The 17,025-nt window shown below is 52.8% G+C and overlaps 2 protein-coding genes across 5 annotated transcripts in view; one reads left to right on the top strand and one right to left on the bottom strand.

Annotated features, from left to right (window-relative positions):
* The window catches only part of TPCN1 (two pore segment channel 1), a 49,209-nt gene extending 38,588 nt beyond the window's left edge, over window positions 1–10,621 (top strand). For 3 of the 4 annotated variants that reach the window (XM_009642845.2, XM_035898312.1, XM_035898313.1), the window contains 9 exons: window positions 203–274; window positions 1,188–1,277; window positions 2,043–2,158; window positions 2,868–2,914; window positions 3,478–3,546; window positions 3,991–4,075; window positions 5,560–5,696; window positions 7,013–7,093; window positions 8,311–10,621. In XM_009642845.2, the coding sequence (XP_009641140.1) occupies window positions 203–274; window positions 1,188–1,277; window positions 2,043–2,158; window positions 2,868–2,914; window positions 3,478–3,546; window positions 3,991–4,075; window positions 5,560–5,696; window positions 7,013–7,093; window positions 8,311–8,433 (820 nt within the window). In that variant the 3' untranslated portion in view covers window positions 8,434–10,621. The remainder of the gene's footprint in view (window positions 1–202; window positions 275–1,187; window positions 1,278–2,042; window positions 2,159–2,867; window positions 2,915–3,477; window positions 3,547–3,990; window positions 4,076–5,559; window positions 5,697–7,012; window positions 7,094–8,310) is intronic. The other variant, XM_035898311.1, reaches the window with a different exon arrangement.
* A 1,671-nt stretch (window positions 10,622–12,292) lies between these two features.
* The window catches only part of SLC8B1 (solute carrier family 8 member B1), a 6,867-nt gene continuing 2,134 nt past the window's right edge, over window positions 12,293–17,025 (bottom strand). The window contains exons 2-15 of the mRNA XM_035898366.1: window positions 16,978–17,025; window positions 16,822–16,874; window positions 16,654–16,711; window positions 16,286–16,391; window positions 16,009–16,176; window positions 15,824–15,931; window positions 15,680–15,736; window positions 15,320–15,450; window positions 14,986–15,127; window positions 14,454–14,575; window positions 14,111–14,264; window positions 13,945–14,025; window positions 13,324–13,388; window positions 12,293–13,237 (exon numbers count right to left, since the gene is read on the bottom strand). Of these exons, the coding sequence (XP_035754259.1) occupies window positions 13,040–13,237; window positions 13,324–13,388; window positions 13,945–14,025; window positions 14,111–14,264; window positions 14,454–14,575; window positions 14,986–15,127; window positions 15,320–15,450; window positions 15,680–15,736; window positions 15,824–15,931; window positions 16,009–16,176; window positions 16,286–16,391; window positions 16,654–16,711; window positions 16,822–16,874; window positions 16,978–17,025 (1,491 nt within the window). The 3' untranslated portion in view covers window positions 12,293–13,039. The remainder of the gene's footprint in view (window positions 13,238–13,323; window positions 13,389–13,944; window positions 14,026–14,110; window positions 14,265–14,453; window positions 14,576–14,985; window positions 15,128–15,319; window positions 15,451–15,679; window positions 15,737–15,823; window positions 15,932–16,008; window positions 16,177–16,285; window positions 16,392–16,653; window positions 16,712–16,821; window positions 16,875–16,977) is intronic.

Genomic DNA, 17,025 nt, shown 5'->3' on the forward strand with positions numbered 1-17,025 from the left:
AACATTTAGATGGGACAGCAGGACATTGTTAGGTGAGCAGAGACCACTTGAGCAAGAGCAGATCCTGTGAGTTTGGTGCCAAGAAACCTTACTGTTCATTGACTTGGGAGGTCCAGAGAACTGTGCTACTCTCTTTAACTATTATTTCCAACACCACCAGCAAAGTTGCAGTGCGTAGGTAACTACTGGCTTCTCTTTTCAGGCTATTTAAATTGAAGAAACGCTACAGAAATGTCCTGGACACTATGTTTGAGCTGTTCCCCCGGATGGCCAGGTACTAACTTCTCTTTGGGTGATGGCGGGGAGTGAAGGTATAGTGTCTAGGGCTGGGATCGGGATAGGGACCTGTCAAACCTGCTAAAGGTGTTTATGCTCTGATCTGTCTTGATTGTTACAGAGCTTGTTTGGGGGTTGGACTAGATGACCTCTAAAGGTCCCTTCCAACCCAAAACATTCTGTGATTCTATGATTGTTACTGATTCTTCAGCATACTGCAGTGGAGTGTTAATCTTCCACTTTCTTGGAGGAGTATGCAATAAGCAACACACCAGCACCCTGGGCCACCTCCTGCTTTTGTGTTAGGAGGATAAGAGTTGATGCTCATTTAATTTTTCTCCCCCATCCCAGCTCCTGGCAAGAGTGGAAGCCCATTTGGGAGGAACATTGGCGTGAATATACTCAGCCCCAGATGCTCTCCTATCCTTAGTATAGCCACTCGAGAGCATTGTGAAATGGTGGGGCAGAAGGAGCTTGGTGTTTGAGTGGGGCATCCTCAGACCTTATTCCCTTGAAGAAGGTCTGAGGAGAGCGCGTTAGCTAGAGAACCCTGTTCTTGGCACAGTCCCTGCATCCAAGGACATGGAGAGGGCAGAACCAGTGTGTGTTGTTCTTTATTAAAGAAACTGTGGACAGACATTTGTTTACCAGAAAAAGACAGGCTGGGAGGGAATCCAGGCTGCTTTTTAGTTTCTCTCTTCAGCAAGTGGCAAGCTCCTTGTCCAAGGACTTCTTGAATGAGAGCAGGCAAAAAACTGCAGAGCCAGAGTGGCAGGAAGGGTGATCTGGGGTTTTCAGTGCTGCTTCCCATCCGTTGGAAATTCCTTCCAGAGAAAGCAGGCTGTGACTTTGTGTTTCCTTGCCTTAGCAACTCTTGAGTAGCACAGTACTCTTTCTGTTTTTGCCTCCAGCCTGGGTTTAACCCTGCTGATCTTCTACTATTGCTTTGCCATTGTTGGCATGGAGTTCTTTGCTGGTGTGGTCTACCCGAACTGCTGCAAGTGAGTACTGCAAATCCGTCCCCCTCTGCAGTGGGTTTGGTGCACGGCCAGTATCAGTGCCTCTGGCAGCTCTGTCTGCCTGGGGAAAAGGGGCCAGAGGATGGGTCTAAATGGGGTTTTCCAGCTAATCCAAGGTGCTGGGAAAATCTAGGGGAGCCACTTCACTTCTCCAGGTAAGACTGGATGAAACAGCTTTTGCATTGCATTCGGAAGGGGACTTCTGTGGTGGGGTGGGCTGGTTTTAATAAACCCTGTAACTCGCCTCAGGTAGCTGCACCGGGAGGGCTTGTTCATGATACTGTGGCTGAAGCTCTTGTAACAGCAGCTCTAGAGCAAAGATGAGATTTTTATCTTGGTGACACCAGAGTTGCTCTGCTAGACATGTTACATACTTAGGCCTCACTTTGTATGAGATAAATTCACCTGGGCCTGGAAGCTAAGCTGCCCTGTGCCATTTTCATCTTAAATGGTGGCAGACCACTTGGAAATGCCAAGCTTTAAGGGTGTGAGCCTAGGAGTCTAACTCAAACACTCAGTTTCTCTGGTATAATATTTGCTGAACAATTAGACAGAGCCCATGTGATCCCTGGGCATGTGCTGAGCTGTGAAGGACAGAGGCTTTCTTTCAGAGAAAAAGGCAAGTGTTCACCAAGAGGTGGAAACTGCCACCCTGCTCACCACCTTTTAAGTGTTTTGGTACTTAGAACCCTTGAAATTTTCCTTGCTTTTCCAATTCTCATTCTTTGTTCTGCTCTCTCCAACCAGCACAAGCACAGTCGCAGATTCCTACCGCTGGGTGAATCATACGGTTGGCAACAAGACGGTTGTGGAAGAAGGTTATTACTATCTCAACAACTTTGACAACATTTTGAACAGCTTTGGTAAGGGCAGTTTTGTCTGTAGCAAAGACTGTTCCTTAGTGCATCTGTGTTCCTGCAGAGCTGGGTGGCAGGGCTGTAATGCTCATGTAAGCCTGGGACTCTCCCAGAGAGTCCTACTAATGCACCTCAAACGCTCAGCATTCTGTTCTTTCTGTCTGGAGAACTCCAGCTGACTAATTTTGCTTGACTGTTTTGCAAGGTAAGCAGGCATCTCTTAAAAGCCAGTGTGAAGCCAGCAGATCTGTTCTGACTGGTGATCAGACCAGGCTTCCAGAGATGTTTAAGTCACTACCCTTCTACAGAACCAGTAATGATGCTAGTACATTTCTTTAAACCCACTGATGAAGAATAATTTGAATGTGTTGATTACTCTCCATGATTATTCTTAATGTGTGAGCAGAGATGTTTAACTCCTGGAGATTTCAGTGGTCTCCATGCTGTCTGGTGGAAAGAGTCATGTCTGTTTCTGATTTTTTTAAAGAAGTAGAGATTAAGCCATGCTCCTGGTTCTGTGAGTCTAACACCCTTTGTCTGAAGTAATTGCAGTGATGAGGGTCTGCATTCTGTCTCCAGATTTGCTGTCTGTACTGAAACTTCGGTGTCTTGTGTCAGTCTTCCTTGTCAAATACTTTATCTAAGAATCACTGTGAAGTAGGTCAGGATGGATAAAGCAGTTGTCTGTATTTTTTTTTCTCCCACTTGTATACAGTCACGCTGTTTGAGCTGACAGTCGTCAATGACTGGTACATCATCATGGTAAGTAAACCTCAGCTACCTTGTATGTACAGACAGAACGGACTCTTTGCCAGTTGAGCTAGATCTTCCACACCACCAATGCTTTCTTCCCCTGGTGACTGGAGATGGGCCCAACATTGTCACTTCTTGTTGCCAGACATCTTTTGCTCCTGATCGTTGGGTGACATTTGACCTCTGGCATGCTGCTGGGCTTGGTTTCTTCTGAATCTTGACCAGCCTTCAGGCCAGGTTTCACAATCTGGACGAGTGAAGTCACTCTGTATTCCAGCTTGTCACCCTGCTGTCCAAGCTGTGTTCTCATAGCAGCAATGGTTCACACAGCCACAGGCTTTAAATGTTCTGTATGTTTGCATATAGGAACCTCTCTTTTTAGTCGGAGAGGCAGATTAGCTGCAAGGACCAGCTGGGGCACTGAGCATTGCACAAGCAGTCCCAGGGGCTAACTGTGGAGCCACAAATGAGAGATAGACCGTGTTTATGCTGCTTTATGTCTGTTGGCAAGCAGTTAACAGCAGACTCTCCGTTCTTTTGTGCACTACTGACTTGTTCCCTTTTCTCTTTAGGAAGGGGTAACATCCCAAACCACTCACTGGAGCCGTCTTTACTTCATGATCTTCTATATTGTGACCATGGTAGGTTTCTGGACATGCTTCATGCATCAAATATGGGGGATGAGGAGGGGAGACAGCTTTTACTGTGTTCCAGAGAGAGCTTCCATCCCTAAATGAGGACAACTTTGTTCTTCTACATAAATGTCTTCCAGAAACAGGTGTGAGTCCACATCACTTGTAGAAAGTTGAATTTATGGGCATTGACAAAGCTGATGCTGCACAAATCTGGGCCTGGGCTAAGGACTAGGGCAGCGTAGACAGAGTTTTATTCTGTCCCCATTGTGGTTGACTGTTAGCAGTTTACTTGCAGGTAGATGTGTGACATGTGTGCATCTCCTCTGCCGTGGAGGAGCTGGGGAACGTGGAGTTGAAGCACAGACCAAATGCTCAGCTTTGTGTTGAATTGGGCTGGAAGAATCTCCCAGAAGTAGCCTCCTGATCTCTTCTGTTCATGTCCTCTCCCAGGTGGTGATGACAATCATTGTGGCTTTTATTCTGGATGCTTTCGTCTTCCGCATGAACTATACTCGGAAGAACCAAGATTCAGAAGGTCAGAACTGAGGACTGGCTGACCTGCAATTGTGTCTTCTTTCCCTGGTGTCTTATGTCTGAAGGAGAGAATGAGATTGGCCAGCAAAGACCAGATTTTTGGTTCAGCCTGACTTCCTAAGCTCATTCTTAGGCTTTTGTGTGATATTTCTATCTGGCCTTTCTGCTCTGCCCCTCATCTTTTCCCCACCACTCCCCTGAAAGTGTATGCACGTGTTTATGTGAGTGTGTGCGTGTGTGCACGCACACATAAACTTCAATGACTTGAGCCATTTCAACCAAATTATTTGGAGATAGGAAGTCTGCATGCATTTCATGGAAGAAATCTAGGAAACATTACAGCAGTGATGTAGCAAAGCTCAACAAGAGACCTTACAGGAAAGGAAGGTGATTTTTCTTTCTAAACCAGTTTCCCTTCCTCAATAATATACTCACCGGCACCAGAACACATTTCCAAGCATCTTGTCCAGTATTCAGGCACCAAGATGCTGGAGCCAAGTGGTTTGCCAGCACTTTGTGCTATGACATAGAGGACAAGGGACGCTGCCTATCCAGTTCTTTCCACATCTCAGAGTTGTACTTAGACTGGTGACTACGTGCTGGTTTGGGACACGCTTTTCTGTACCCTTTAGGAACCGACAGTGATTAGTCTCTCTCCATCCCCTCACCCCTGTGAGTCATCAGTTTTACTCACTGTCCTTTGTCTCCTGAGCTGGGCGTCTGAAACTGCATGTAACTTCATGACCTGCTAATTTAGGTGCCAGAAACACATTAATTTCTTACAACCTTTCTCCTGCTGTTCCTTCAGGTGAGCTACACCCAGACTTTTCCATTCATTCTCTGTGCAGACTAATATTAATAATTCCTTACACTTTTCTGCAGGAAGGAGATACAGCTACTGCAGGCGTACATTTAATGCCAGTCTTCCACACAGAAACACGGTGAAGGCCCTGGCCACAGGAGTAGCTTTAATCAGCCCCTTATCTTTCTTAGGTGCCAGAAGATCCAAATGTGTGGCGCAGGCCTGTAGGAGCCAGACCCTTTAGTTACAGAAACGCTTTTTATGATGATCCTTCCTGCACCTGGTCTGAAGGGTGCAGTGAAAGACATTTGTCAGCACTTGACTCCCAAGCCGTGTTAGGCAGTTGAAGGTCAAAAGGCAGCAATGCCTGTGTGATTAGTTGCTTTGCTAGTTAATTTACAGGCAAGCAAAAAGCTACAAGATTTATTTTTAGGATACTGACGAGCCTGATATGTTAAAAAGCTGAGATGCTTGCTGGCCCTACACACTAGTTAACTTCTTCCCTGCCTTGTTGGGGGACGAGGCCATACATGTTCTAGTCACAAAAGTAGGCACAGACTGTGCCTGACATCTGCCCTGGTCCTGTGTGCTGTTAAGCTTTGCTTTCCAGGGTTGTTACAGTGGCTGATGAAGTTCATCTCGGTGACTTTTTTTTTTCCTCTTTCTTTTTCTTGCCTCTCCAGAAGACAACGGCATTGTGCTGGAGAAGGAGATCTCCAAGGAGGAGGTGGCTGGCATAATCGAGTTGTACAAGCGGAGTTCAGCTGCCACTGAAACTGCTCAGCTGCAGAAGATCGTTTTGCAGATGGACAAATACGGGGTAAGAGGAAACGCTTGCTGCAAGTTCTCCCCCTTCAGGGGAGGGAGGCGTGCCAGGGCCACAAATATCTCTTCGCTGTCTTCTAGAGAGAAGCTGCATGTGTCTTTGTAGTGTTGAGAGCTGAGCTACTAGAGGAGCTCTGCAGCATTGGCACAACATTTTGCTGCTCTAGAAAAGTAGCAGCTGAATTTCCCCTGCATTCTGAATAGCTTTGACAAAGGCTCGTTGCTATTGCCCACCTTTAACTTCACTTAGAGTTCTCCTGGTCCTGTACTGTCTGGAAAAAAGTATATTTCTTTTCCTCTAAGGAAGTCACTGTCTTGCAATTCTCCTGCCTCTTTCTCTGTGCCATTGTACACTTAGGCCCGGACAGTCCTGAAACATTATGCAGCAATATGATGGTATCGATTCCAAACACCAGGCTTCCTTTCTCCATGGCATTGCTTACATTTTCATTCCAAAACAGAAGGGACAATTGGAAAAATGAGCTGACCCGAGTAACTGCTCATACCTCAGAACTGTTCTCTCATGCATCTGGAAAGTGCTTAAGTGGTTGTTTTAATAATAGCCGTTATATTCTTATATCACCACTACAAAGTGCAGGTGCTACAGTCTCTTGGGCGACCTTTATTTGCTTTGGTTGGCTTGGTAGTTAAAGGCTGAGCTCTTGTTCACACAGTCAGAATTCAGCAATGTGACAATGATACTGATCAGGAGAGTGTTCAAGGCAATAAACCAAAGGAGGATGCCGTCCTCAGACTTGCAATGGAGTCCAGACTGATGATGCCAGACCCAAGGTTCCGTTTGCTTCCCGATCCTGTTCATATAACTCATGTGGTCGGAGCATAATTCAGAGGTCAGCTCTCTGCTTACACTATTTAAGAGGTCCAGGCCCGTGGAGTAAATGGTGTGGTCTAGACAAGTCAGATCTGAAATTGTTCTTAGGTGAGATCTTAATTGGAAGCTTGGGTTTGAGCCTTTTCCCAGGCACTGATGTTACCTTCGTCTGACTGAATTAAGCACCACTGACAGGCGCATCCATCCGAGCTACAGCTCCCTCTGTAGTCTTTGGGGATCTGCTTGGTGTGATTCGTCTCAGCCTGCAGTAGATGCCTGCATTTGTGTAGGTGATGTGCACCCTAAAATGCCTTTTTCACATGATGACAGAAGGAGCCCAGGAGGGCCTGAGCTCATCAGTGGATGATGGATGTCTGCATGAGAGATGCCTGAAGTTCCAGGGACTGATCCTGCGAGCTGCTCAGTGACTGATGAATGTCTTTTTCATTTTTTCCCTCCTCCTTCCCCCAACTCTTTAGCAAATGTCAATGCTGTTTCTGGGACGCAGATCAAGGACCAAGAGTGATTTGAGTATGAAGATGTATGAGGAGGAGATACAGGTATGTGGCCCTGAGTTGGAAATACCAGCAAGTCTCTCTGGGGTGAGCAGAACACTGCTTAGAATATCAAACCATCCTTTTAAACACCAGAGGCTGCCTTCCCCCAGGACCTGGGCAGCCCTGTCCTCTGTGAGCAGGGTGGGCAGTGGATGAAGTGTGCTTTAGATTGATCCGTTCTTGCACTCGGGGACTTTCCTAAACCACGGAGTTGCATCCGAGCCTCCTCAGTGGGTCCAGGTGCCCGGCTGTGCTGGTGTGTGTCAGCCGAGCCACAGTACCCGCGCTCGGCGTGGACGCAGGCACTCCAGCGTGGCTGAGCTTACCTAGGCTCACTGAGGTGGACGTGTTTGCCGGGGCTGCGAGCACATGCGTGGTGCGTTCCTGGGGCTTGGCTGCTGAACGCTAATTTGTTAGGTCACTGGAATGTGGCTTAACAAATGCGTTTGAGCTTGGGCGTGTCTGGCTGATGCAGAAATCAAGTGTTCTCCCAGGCAGAGTGCTGCCTGGTGCAAGCAAAGCTGCCTGCTCTTCCTTCAGAATAGCAGGCTAACAAGGATGGGAAACACTTAAATCAATATAGTGCCTGCCAGACATTCACCTCCAGGTGAAGGTCGTGGGCTAATGTAATGATTAGTACTGAAAGAATTAATCTTGTAACCATTTGAATCTGTCCTTTGTCCCTTGTGCAGCTAGCTTGGGGATGAGTCTTCAGTCCCCCTAACAAAAATAAACATGTTTGCCATGAAGCTGGGTGGAAATCTGCAGAGAAGCTCCCCGCATGTCCTGCTCATCTCTGATTCAGGGATGTAACATCTTGTAACACCCTGAGCGCTCCTCAGGATTAGGAGCAGCTCTGCAAATCCCAAACATCATGGGGACATCAATACTAGAGTCCTAGACATTCAGGAGGGACATCCTGAGAGAGGGATGCTTCCTTGCCCCGGTTTGTCAGTTCACCCTGCTGTAGCTGAGCCATAGCTGGTGCTTTTGCTTGGACTGTGGGTGGCAAGGTCTGTCCACCACAGCCAAGCTGCAGCTAACCAGGTTGTTCCAGGAGGTCAGGCTATATCCAGGGCTTTGGAAAGAGCTCTTCAAATGCAAATGTGCCCTTGCATGGCAGAACAGCCAAAAGCTCTGCCCTTGGGGATCCTGCTGGGGGGCTGCGGGGCCAGCGTGGGGCAGAGCCTGATCTCGGTGTATTTGATCTCCTGTTGCAGGAATGGTATGAGGAGCATTCCAGAAAAGAAGAGTCCCAGACACCGTTGCAAGAGCCTGCATCTGCTTCCAACAGCTCTCTGAAGCCCCTGAGCCTCCGGCAACGCTCCCAGACTGTCATTTAGGCCTAGCTAACGCAAGCCGCCTTCTATGCAATAACCTAGAGTATTATTTCACAGCGTATATATTGGGATGATGTATATAGATCTGTTCAGTGTACTGTTCAGCGTTAGGGTTTAAATCTCTTCCCTTAGGCAGTGCATTGCTGAAAAAACAGAGGCCCAGGGGACTGCTATAAGGCTGCTACACCCAGGTTGAGCATGGTGCCCACGCTCAGCACAGGGCGAACGTCTCAGACAGAACACAGGCCTTCTCCCCCCGAGCCGCTTCCCAGGCTCGAGCCCGCTGTTTGTCTTACCACTAACAGACCTTGGGGAAAGGGATGTGTAATCCATTAACAGCAGGAAACGCGCTGAAGCCACCTGCTTAATATTAAAACTTTTGCCCTTTTTGAAGATCTCTTTTGCTTAAAGGGTACCATTAACCTAGGAATAAAAGATCAGGGAGTGAGTTTTTGTTTCTTCTCCACCTTCCTTATGCAAAGAAAGGGGAGGTGGTGTGAAATTTCAGCACTTTTGGAGGAGCAGTCTGCCTTTCCCCTTTCTTGGCACACCTAGATGTACCCCCTGTAGTACATCCAGCTCCGATTATTGGATTTAGCCATCCCCAAGCAGTTCTTTGGCAGCTGGAGACAGAATGGAGGGCCAGCATCTCAGTGTGTTATGACCATAGGAGGGACAGAAGCTTGAGGGGATGAACTCTGTCACTGCTGTAGCTTTCCAATATCTGCATCGCCGCTGGTCAGTTCTGCCCATGGCACTGCCCAGGATTGGGATCGCCTCTGTAAACCCCAAAGCTCCTGTCTGTTCAGTGGGAGAGGGGATTCTGCAGGGTGATGGTGGCCATTGACCTCTGCCGCTTGGCCACCTGCTCTGTAAATGGCAAATCTCTGGCTGGTCCTTAGCTCAGATAGATGACGAGGAGGAAGAAATGGAAGGTTTTGCAGCTCCAAGTCTGACTTACTTCTGCCTGGCTCTGGGTTAAGGAGAGCTTATGGGCATCAGACAGTCCCACTGGTTAGTCTTCAGCCAGGCCATTGCTTTGTTTCTAGAGGCGAGCAAGTCCCAGCGCAGCAGTGTTGCTCCTCCCTTGCTCTCACCCTTGCAGAAATGTTCCTCAGGCTGGCCAATGCCAACTGAGTCGGATCTCGGGAAGATCCACTGATGAGCTTTACTGTTCCCCTGAATTTCAGATGCAGGAGGAATGTGGAAGAGGAGGATTCTTCTCACCCGTCTGCTTTTCTGCAGCTGGCAAGGAGGCTGCCAGACCTGGTAGCTGAGGGATGGGAAGGAGGGGGGGAAGGGGATCCCTTCCAGCTCTGCCACGTTTATGATCATGGCAGGTTGCGTCATCAGTTGTGTTTCATCACCCGCAATGTGATGAGAACCTGTCTCTGTAAGTCCCCTTTTTTTCCCGTCAGCACAGAAGGTGCTGAGGGTTAGAAGTACCTGTCAGCTGGGAGGCTCCCCTCACCTCTTTGAAACTTTCTCAGGTTCAGACAAAGAGTGGAGCTTGCGGGGGAGGCTTGCTCCTTCCCCCGGATAGATCAGGCAGTGGGAGATCTGTGTGCCCCTTCCCTGGGTCCCACGTACCTGTTTTTCCCTTGGTAGCCTCACCAGGTGGCCCAAGGACAGCGGGAGAGGGCTGGTCCTGCCTGGGCAGCTCAGGGGCATTTCCTGGGTGGATGAGACTTTCAAAAGTGGGCAAGACGGAGCCGCTTCTGGAAATCTCCCTGCAGAGCATAGTGGGAGCATTTGGGCTATGGGACGGAAAGAGCGGGTGAGCAGCTTTTGGGGCAGCATGCACACCAGCGTCTGCTCTCAACCTTTGCCAAATTTCCCTGGGTGCCTCAGGGCAATTCTTTGTTTCCTTTCTGGGTACTGCAGGTATGAAACTACTTCTGAGCTGAACCGTGAAGGACCTTAAAGGGCTGTTTTCCAAACCATAAATTCGACCACAAATTAATGAGCAGTGCAGTTGTTGTTCTTGCAGTTGCTCTGCATGGAGCCGCAGCCTGGGAGATTTATCCAGATTAGTCCTGGGGCTGGAGGAGATGTTGTTTGTTCTGTTTTAAGTTGTGGGCAAGATGAATGAGCATTGTGAAGGTTAGGGGAAAAAAAAAAATACGTGGCTGTGTTTAAACTCCGCATTCCCCTACAGCCTGTTTCTCCTTGCAGGGCTGTCAGGGGCTGGTTTGGGTTTTTTTTTCTGGTGGGAGGGGGTGTGTGGGGGGGTGTTTTTTGGTGGGTGTGTGTGTGTGTGTGTGAAAGGAGCTGCAGCTTTAGGCTGTATTGAGGGGGGCACTAACCTGCTTACCATGCAATAACGGGAGCGCTTGGGCTGGGGTTCAGGGCTCAGGTTTTCGTGCCGCAGCGTGGATCTGCCCCCAACATGCACACTGTATTAATTATTTTTGTAAACCAAGGAGAGTCGCAGGAGTTTACTTCTTCCATATGACTTTGGAAGGAAACAAAGTTTGAGTACGGGGCATCCCCTTCTATTTATCCTCCTCCCCCCCACCTGACACACAGACTAACGATGGCGACAATCATTTTGTAGGGAGCAAGGGAGGAAGCACTGCAGGATTTTGTATGCTGGCATTTTGTTTGTAAAATGATTTTATGGACATGTCTGTAAAATGTTCTCTAGATTTTTTCAAGCACACTAATAAAAAGCATCCTCGGCTTTGTAAAGGCAGCGGCTTCCTTTCCTCCTTCCTGTGTGATTCCAGAAGCCGGGCTCAGCTGCGGCTGAAGCATTTCCATGGTGTTTGAAGAGGAGTGGTGCCCGCCCTCCCTCTCCGGTGGCAACTGCTTGCGTGGGCATATTTTGCATGCATGCCCTGCCGAGCCGCGCTGAATTCTTGTTCCTGGACATTGCAAAGCCCAGCTTCCCTTCTGCCCTTCCCCTGCCATTTTTTTTCCCTAAACGTTAAGATAATGCTTTCAAACTTCGGTGTTTAAAGCCACCCCAGTGCAGTGTTTAAGGTTAGAAGGGGTTGGGGGGTTTTTTTTGACCCTGTACCTCTTTATTGGTACATCGGCCAAGGTTTTGATTGCTTTAGCCCTGCTGTGTGTAAGAAACTGGGGTTTGTCTCCCCGGATAATTCCAGCGGCTGTTGGTGACTTGTGAGCAGGTTCAGGGCACAGCCAATAGCTGCAGGCACAGGGAACGTCATTTTTTGTGAAAGCCCGTATCTGGTTAGAAAAAGGAGAAACGATCCAGGCCCAGGAGGGTGCTGGCACCCCTAGAAGGGAGCAGGAACTGGGTCCGACGGTTGTTTTTCTTGCAAAACAGCCCCTCTTTCCCCGCAGAGCAGAAATGTGGTTGTCCCTCCGTAACGGCTGTTTGATTTCTAGCCTGTGCCCTGCGGACCCCACCGACGCCGAGCAGAAGCACCAGCCCACCAGCTCCGCTTCCCCCGGGACCATGGGCTGTCCCCGCCGCATCCCCGTCCCGCGGGAGCTGAGTAATGCCCCTCGCAGCCCGTGCTGACCCTGTGCCGGGACTGTCGTGACTGTGCAGTTCCCAACTAAATGGCAGAGTCAGGCGCATGTGACTGCTGTTGAGAAACCAACTGCTGGTGAACCCTGAGGAAACCACTTCCCCAAGCCGCTGGGACAAACCACCCTCGCTGCTGCTGCTGGCTCAGCCCCAGGGGTTCCCTCTCCCCCCCAAAGGCAGCGTGCTGGGTAAGGGTTGTGTTACACTAGCACAGAGCAGGAGAAATCGCCACCCTCGCAGCAAGCACCGCAAGTCGAGGTTGGGTTTGTGGGTTTTATTGCTCTTTTTCCTCTTTTACAGTGCTGGAGGCTACCACTGCATATGGAAACCTCCAAGTCCTTTCCTACAGCTCTGTCCACCCTCAGAGGAGGAGAAAAGTAGGATCTGAAATTCAGGTTGAAAAACAGCTTAAAAAAAGCAGGGGAAACTAACTTCCCTTGGTTTGGGTTTTGGTTTTTTTTTTTTTTTTTCCTCTCCTCCAGCCTTTGCTTGCATTAAAACCAAGCACTGCCTGGAGCTTTGTCTCACCTTAACCCTATCTCGCTTTGCCTCGGCTGCTATTTCAAACCCACAGTGCGAACACGTCACGTCCTTTGCAACAACAAACTTGTGCTCAGACCGTCGGTGAGTTACCCCCTGTAGCATGACTGCCCCAGCCCTGCCCCAGAGCAGCCAGGATGGAGACAGGGAAGGGAAGATAAAGTGGCTGAAGAGGTAAAATCTCTCCTGTTGTGACCCTGGGCTGGAGCTGCCCCCTCCTCTGCCACTGGGACCCGAGGAAGCTGAGGTCTTAACCTTATTCCTGCTCAGACCCGCCTTGAGTTAAACAAGATTAAACAGAGCGGGGAAAGGACGTAGCTAGTGACTCACAGCTCCTTTTCCTTTCCCAAAGCATAGCCCAACCAACCCCCTGCTCCGGAAAGCGAAGGCCCAGAGCTGGGCTGGCACGTGATGCCTCCAGGATGTGGTGGCAGCAGCACGGTTGGGGTCGAGGTGCCCTCATCCCCCTAGCAGGGACAGGGAGACGGGAGAGCAAGGCCCCGATCCAGCGGGCAGGCAGAGCAAGAGCCAGGGATGGACGTGCATCTCCTGCTGGTGCGGGGCCCGTCAGATGGCAGAGAGACGGATCACCCTGAACTCGGTCAGCAGGGCCACGCAGAGGAAGGCCAGGTAGTAGAGGATGAGGCAGATGCCGTATGCCTTGCCCAGCTGGAAGCACTGCGCTGGCACCGACACGAAGGAGAAGACCAAGCTCAGCCCCAGGGCCCCGGCGAGGATCCAGACCAGGAGGCTGTGGGGCTGCAGCTGCCAGAGAGATGGGGAGTGATGGAGAGGGACACCGGGGTCCTGCTGCCAGCCTGACCCGTGCCACCGTGCTGCTGCAGCCTTACCTTCACCACCAGCTGGCCGCTGGTCATCTGCAGCAGGCAGCCGAGTCCCACACCGACCAGGATGTCTGGGGCACGGTCAGGACCACAACACAGTGCAGGGACCTCAGGAGAGCAATGGAGCCGGCCACATTCCTCCCACCCAGGGGAGGGAGACAGCACCAGTCTTCGCCCTCCCTGCCCACGCCCCGTGGCTGTTGCCTGTTTGTGGTGAATACAGCCTGGAGCACTCGAGGAGGAGAGCTTCAAGCCTGGTCTGGGGACCACACAAAGCCTCCCGGAGGGTGGCACAGGCACTTTCCCTCCTTCCCTTTGGCAGATCCCAAATCTACCAGGCTCTAGCCCAAACCCCCACCCTGCTGGGGCTGGGACAGTAGTGGGGACAGGAGGATGCTGCTGGCTCCATCCCTGCAGCTCCCACGGTTCACAAATACCACACCAGTCCCCCTGCACTATGTGGGCACCAGGGAGGTTGCCAACATCCCAGGGACTCTGGGATGGATCTTGCCCAGCTCCTTCCCAGGGGTGCCCCAGGAGCAGGGGCTCTCCCTGGGCTGCAGGCAGGGAAACCAAGGCAGCCCCTGCCCCCAGCATCACCACCTCCCACCAGCACCCAAAGGATACTGAAGATGATGCCCCCAAAGCAGGCAGAGAAGGCCATGCGGGGATAGCCCTGCCGTGCCATGGTGAGGTCCGAGAAGGTGTCTGCAGAGGGAGAAGGGGAGACCTTGGGAGATGCCAGGAGGCCGGGTACACATGGGGCAGCACTGGAGCACAGCAGAGCCCTTACCACCGATGCTGTTGCCCCAGGCCAGCAGTGTCAAGCCCAGCACAGTGTTGCTCAGCTGGAAAATGATGCCCAGGGTCCGGAGGATGTTCACCAGCTCCGTGGCCGCAGCGTTGATCCACATGGCACTGGCCAAAAACCCAAGGAAGGCAAATACCTGCAGGGCAGAGGGGTAAGCTTGTCCCTGGGTGCATCCCACAGGACCCTGCGCGCCTCCAGCCAGCTGTGTCCCCCTTGGGGACTGGGAAGAAGGTCCTGGCTCCTACTTGGTCCCCAGAACCCTCAGCCCAGTCCGGAGTGGGCTGGGCTGGTCGCCAGTGGCCATTCCGGGCTGGGGGCACCTTACACAGTGGTACTTGGGCGGCTCCTCATTGCTTGTGGTGACGAAGGTGATGATGGCCAGGACAGAGCCAACCAGTGTGACCAGTCCCCAGACTGGGAAGATGCCATGGATCTGGTACAGCCCATCTACATGTGATAGAGAGAGGGGGCATCAGAGCAGCCTCACAGGCACCACATGGGCTGGGGCAGTATCTGACTGGGCTGGTGGTATGAGGTGAAGCCTTGTCCCCTAAAGCCACCTCTACCCTAAGCCCTCATAGGCCTGCTCCCCTCTGTGCCTCAGTTTCCCCAGGCAGGCAGGACTGCCCCATTTTTTCCCCCATGGACCTGGATGCTAGGAGCCCAAACTCCCACCCCTGGGGGGAGGACAGACCCATCCAGCTGCCAACCAGTCCCACCAGCTTGGCTCTTCGCTGGCCTGTCCTCCCCTCCCCAGACGGGGTGCCAGCTCCAAAGGGCTCCTGCAGTCCCCAGGGCTTTGGTGGCCATCTCGGTCCCATCCCCTCCTGGGTGCCCAGGGCTGCCGGGGCTCTTACAGGTGCCTGACTTCAGGGTGAGGACGCAGAGCAGGGGGCTGGTGAGGATGTGCAGGCAGTTGAGGGGTCTCTTCCAGTTCAGGTCGTCCTTGTCGGGGTCCACAACGGGAACAGTGAGCAGCAACACCAGCTCCACAGGCACCTGGGAGGAGCAGCTGTGAGCAGGGATGGAGGAACCCCGAGATGGGACAACCTGGGACTGGTCTCCCACCTGCCTGCTCTTGTTCCCCCATCCCCATTGCAAAGCCCAGGGGTGACGCAGCCCCAGGGGCCAGCAGGGAGGGGGATGCCCAGTGCAGGGGGCTCCCCCAGGCTCATGCCCCCTCCTACTCACCTTGAAGACCTTGAAGAGCCGCCAGTACCAGGGCTTCCTCCTCCACTTGCGGTAGTCCAAGGGGCTGAGGGCGGTGGTGAGGATGCGCAGGGAGGTCTCCCGGGAGGGGAGCAGGGGCTGGTACTCCTCACCTGCGAGGGGCCGTGGTGGCTGAGTGGGGTGGGGACTCCTTGACCCCTCCAGCATGGGGCTGCACTCGCCTGCATGGCCGCAGGAAGATCCCCCTGCCCCAGGGTAGCACCCGGCCATGACCACCCTGTGGGCTCGGTCAGGCATGCAGCACCCTGGGGGTCCCTGGGACCCCTGACCACCCCCGAGGACAGAGCAGAGCCAGCCCCGAGCCCACCGGGAGCGACATACCATAGTCTCCGCTGTTTGTGCCTGAGGACTCCTGCTCCTCAGCATCTGTTGGCATCTCTTGGGGGGAAGAGGAGAGGAGAGGGGCAGTGGAGGGAGACCCCAGCACGCTGGGGGTCCCATCGGCACAGCCGGGCGGCCCTTTACCTGGCTCCCAGGGTCCAGCAGGGGCCAGTCCTTCCCTCCGCTGCCGCCGGTGAATCCAGGTGCAGAGCACCACAGTGAAGACATAGAAGACATACAGCCCCAGGTAACCTGGGATGGGGGAGTGATAGGGGGTTACGGCACCCCCGGGCTGCTCCCGCCACCCCCCAGCCCCTTGCAGCACTCACCCAGAGCCTCTCCCAGCGTGATCCTGCCAAAGTAGAGGACCATGAAGGTGACGAAGACGGCCACCATGTAGAAGATGACATCCCTGAGGAAGGGCCTGGAGGCGGCCGTGAAGGGCTTGACCAGGGCGATGCCCCCAGCCACCACCGTGGTCACGAACACGCCAGCGCCTGCCAATGCAACGCCTCTCTCTCAGGGGAAAACATCCCACAGCCCTGCAGTGTCCCAGCCAACCCATCACCCCCCTGAGCTGTCAGCCCCCAGTGGGGGTCCCCTTACCGAAGACAGCCCCGATGGCCAGCCCCGCTGTGCGTGGGTCAGAGAAGGCCACCACAGCACTGAAGACATCCGGTGCCCCGTTGCCAAAGGCCAGGAAGGTGACACCATGGAGAGGGGACGTCAAGGAAAAGACCTGGTAGCCTCCTCCCCACAGAGACACGGGGCACCTGCCTGCTCTGGCCACCGCTGGACTCCCTCCCAGTGCCAGCACACCACCACGCACCCTAGCTCCGGCTCCTGCTCCCAATCGGTTTCCCTTGGCACGATGCCGAGGGGTTTGCAGAAGTGCCCCCATCGTGCCACCTCCCCCTGTCCTGTCCCTGCATCCCCCCTCCATGGCTGGGGTCCCCCACCGCCCACAAGGATACTGCCACGTTGTGAGACAGCTTCAGGTTGGTGGAGATGGCCGATAAGTTGGGGCAGAAGCTGGAAGAGCAGAGGAGGTAGAGAGGGGTCACAGGGCTGCTCCAGGCCCTCGGGGGTCCCTGCTCACCCCGGGGACCCACCCTCCCCCCCACCACCGGGCTACTACTCACAACTTCTCTGCCGTCACGCCGAGAATGATGAACAGGTAGAGGAGCCAGAGAGCCTGCGGGGTCAGGGATGGCAGAGAGAGGGGTCGGTGGGGTCCCTGCCCCGCGCCCCTAAAGCCGAGCACCCCCCAGCAGCAGCATCCCCACTCCCATCCTTACGTAGAGGGTGACAGCCAGGGGGAGCAGCCGCGGGGGGGAGACGCAGGA

The sequence above is a fragment of the Egretta garzetta genome, unplaced genomic scaffold (assembly GCF_000687185.1).
Source record: "Egretta garzetta isolate BGI_Z169 unplaced genomic scaffold, ASM68718v1 scaffold7, whole genome shotgun sequence".
NCBI classification, from domain to species: Eukaryota; Metazoa; Chordata; class Aves; order Pelecaniformes; family Ardeidae; genus Egretta; species Egretta garzetta.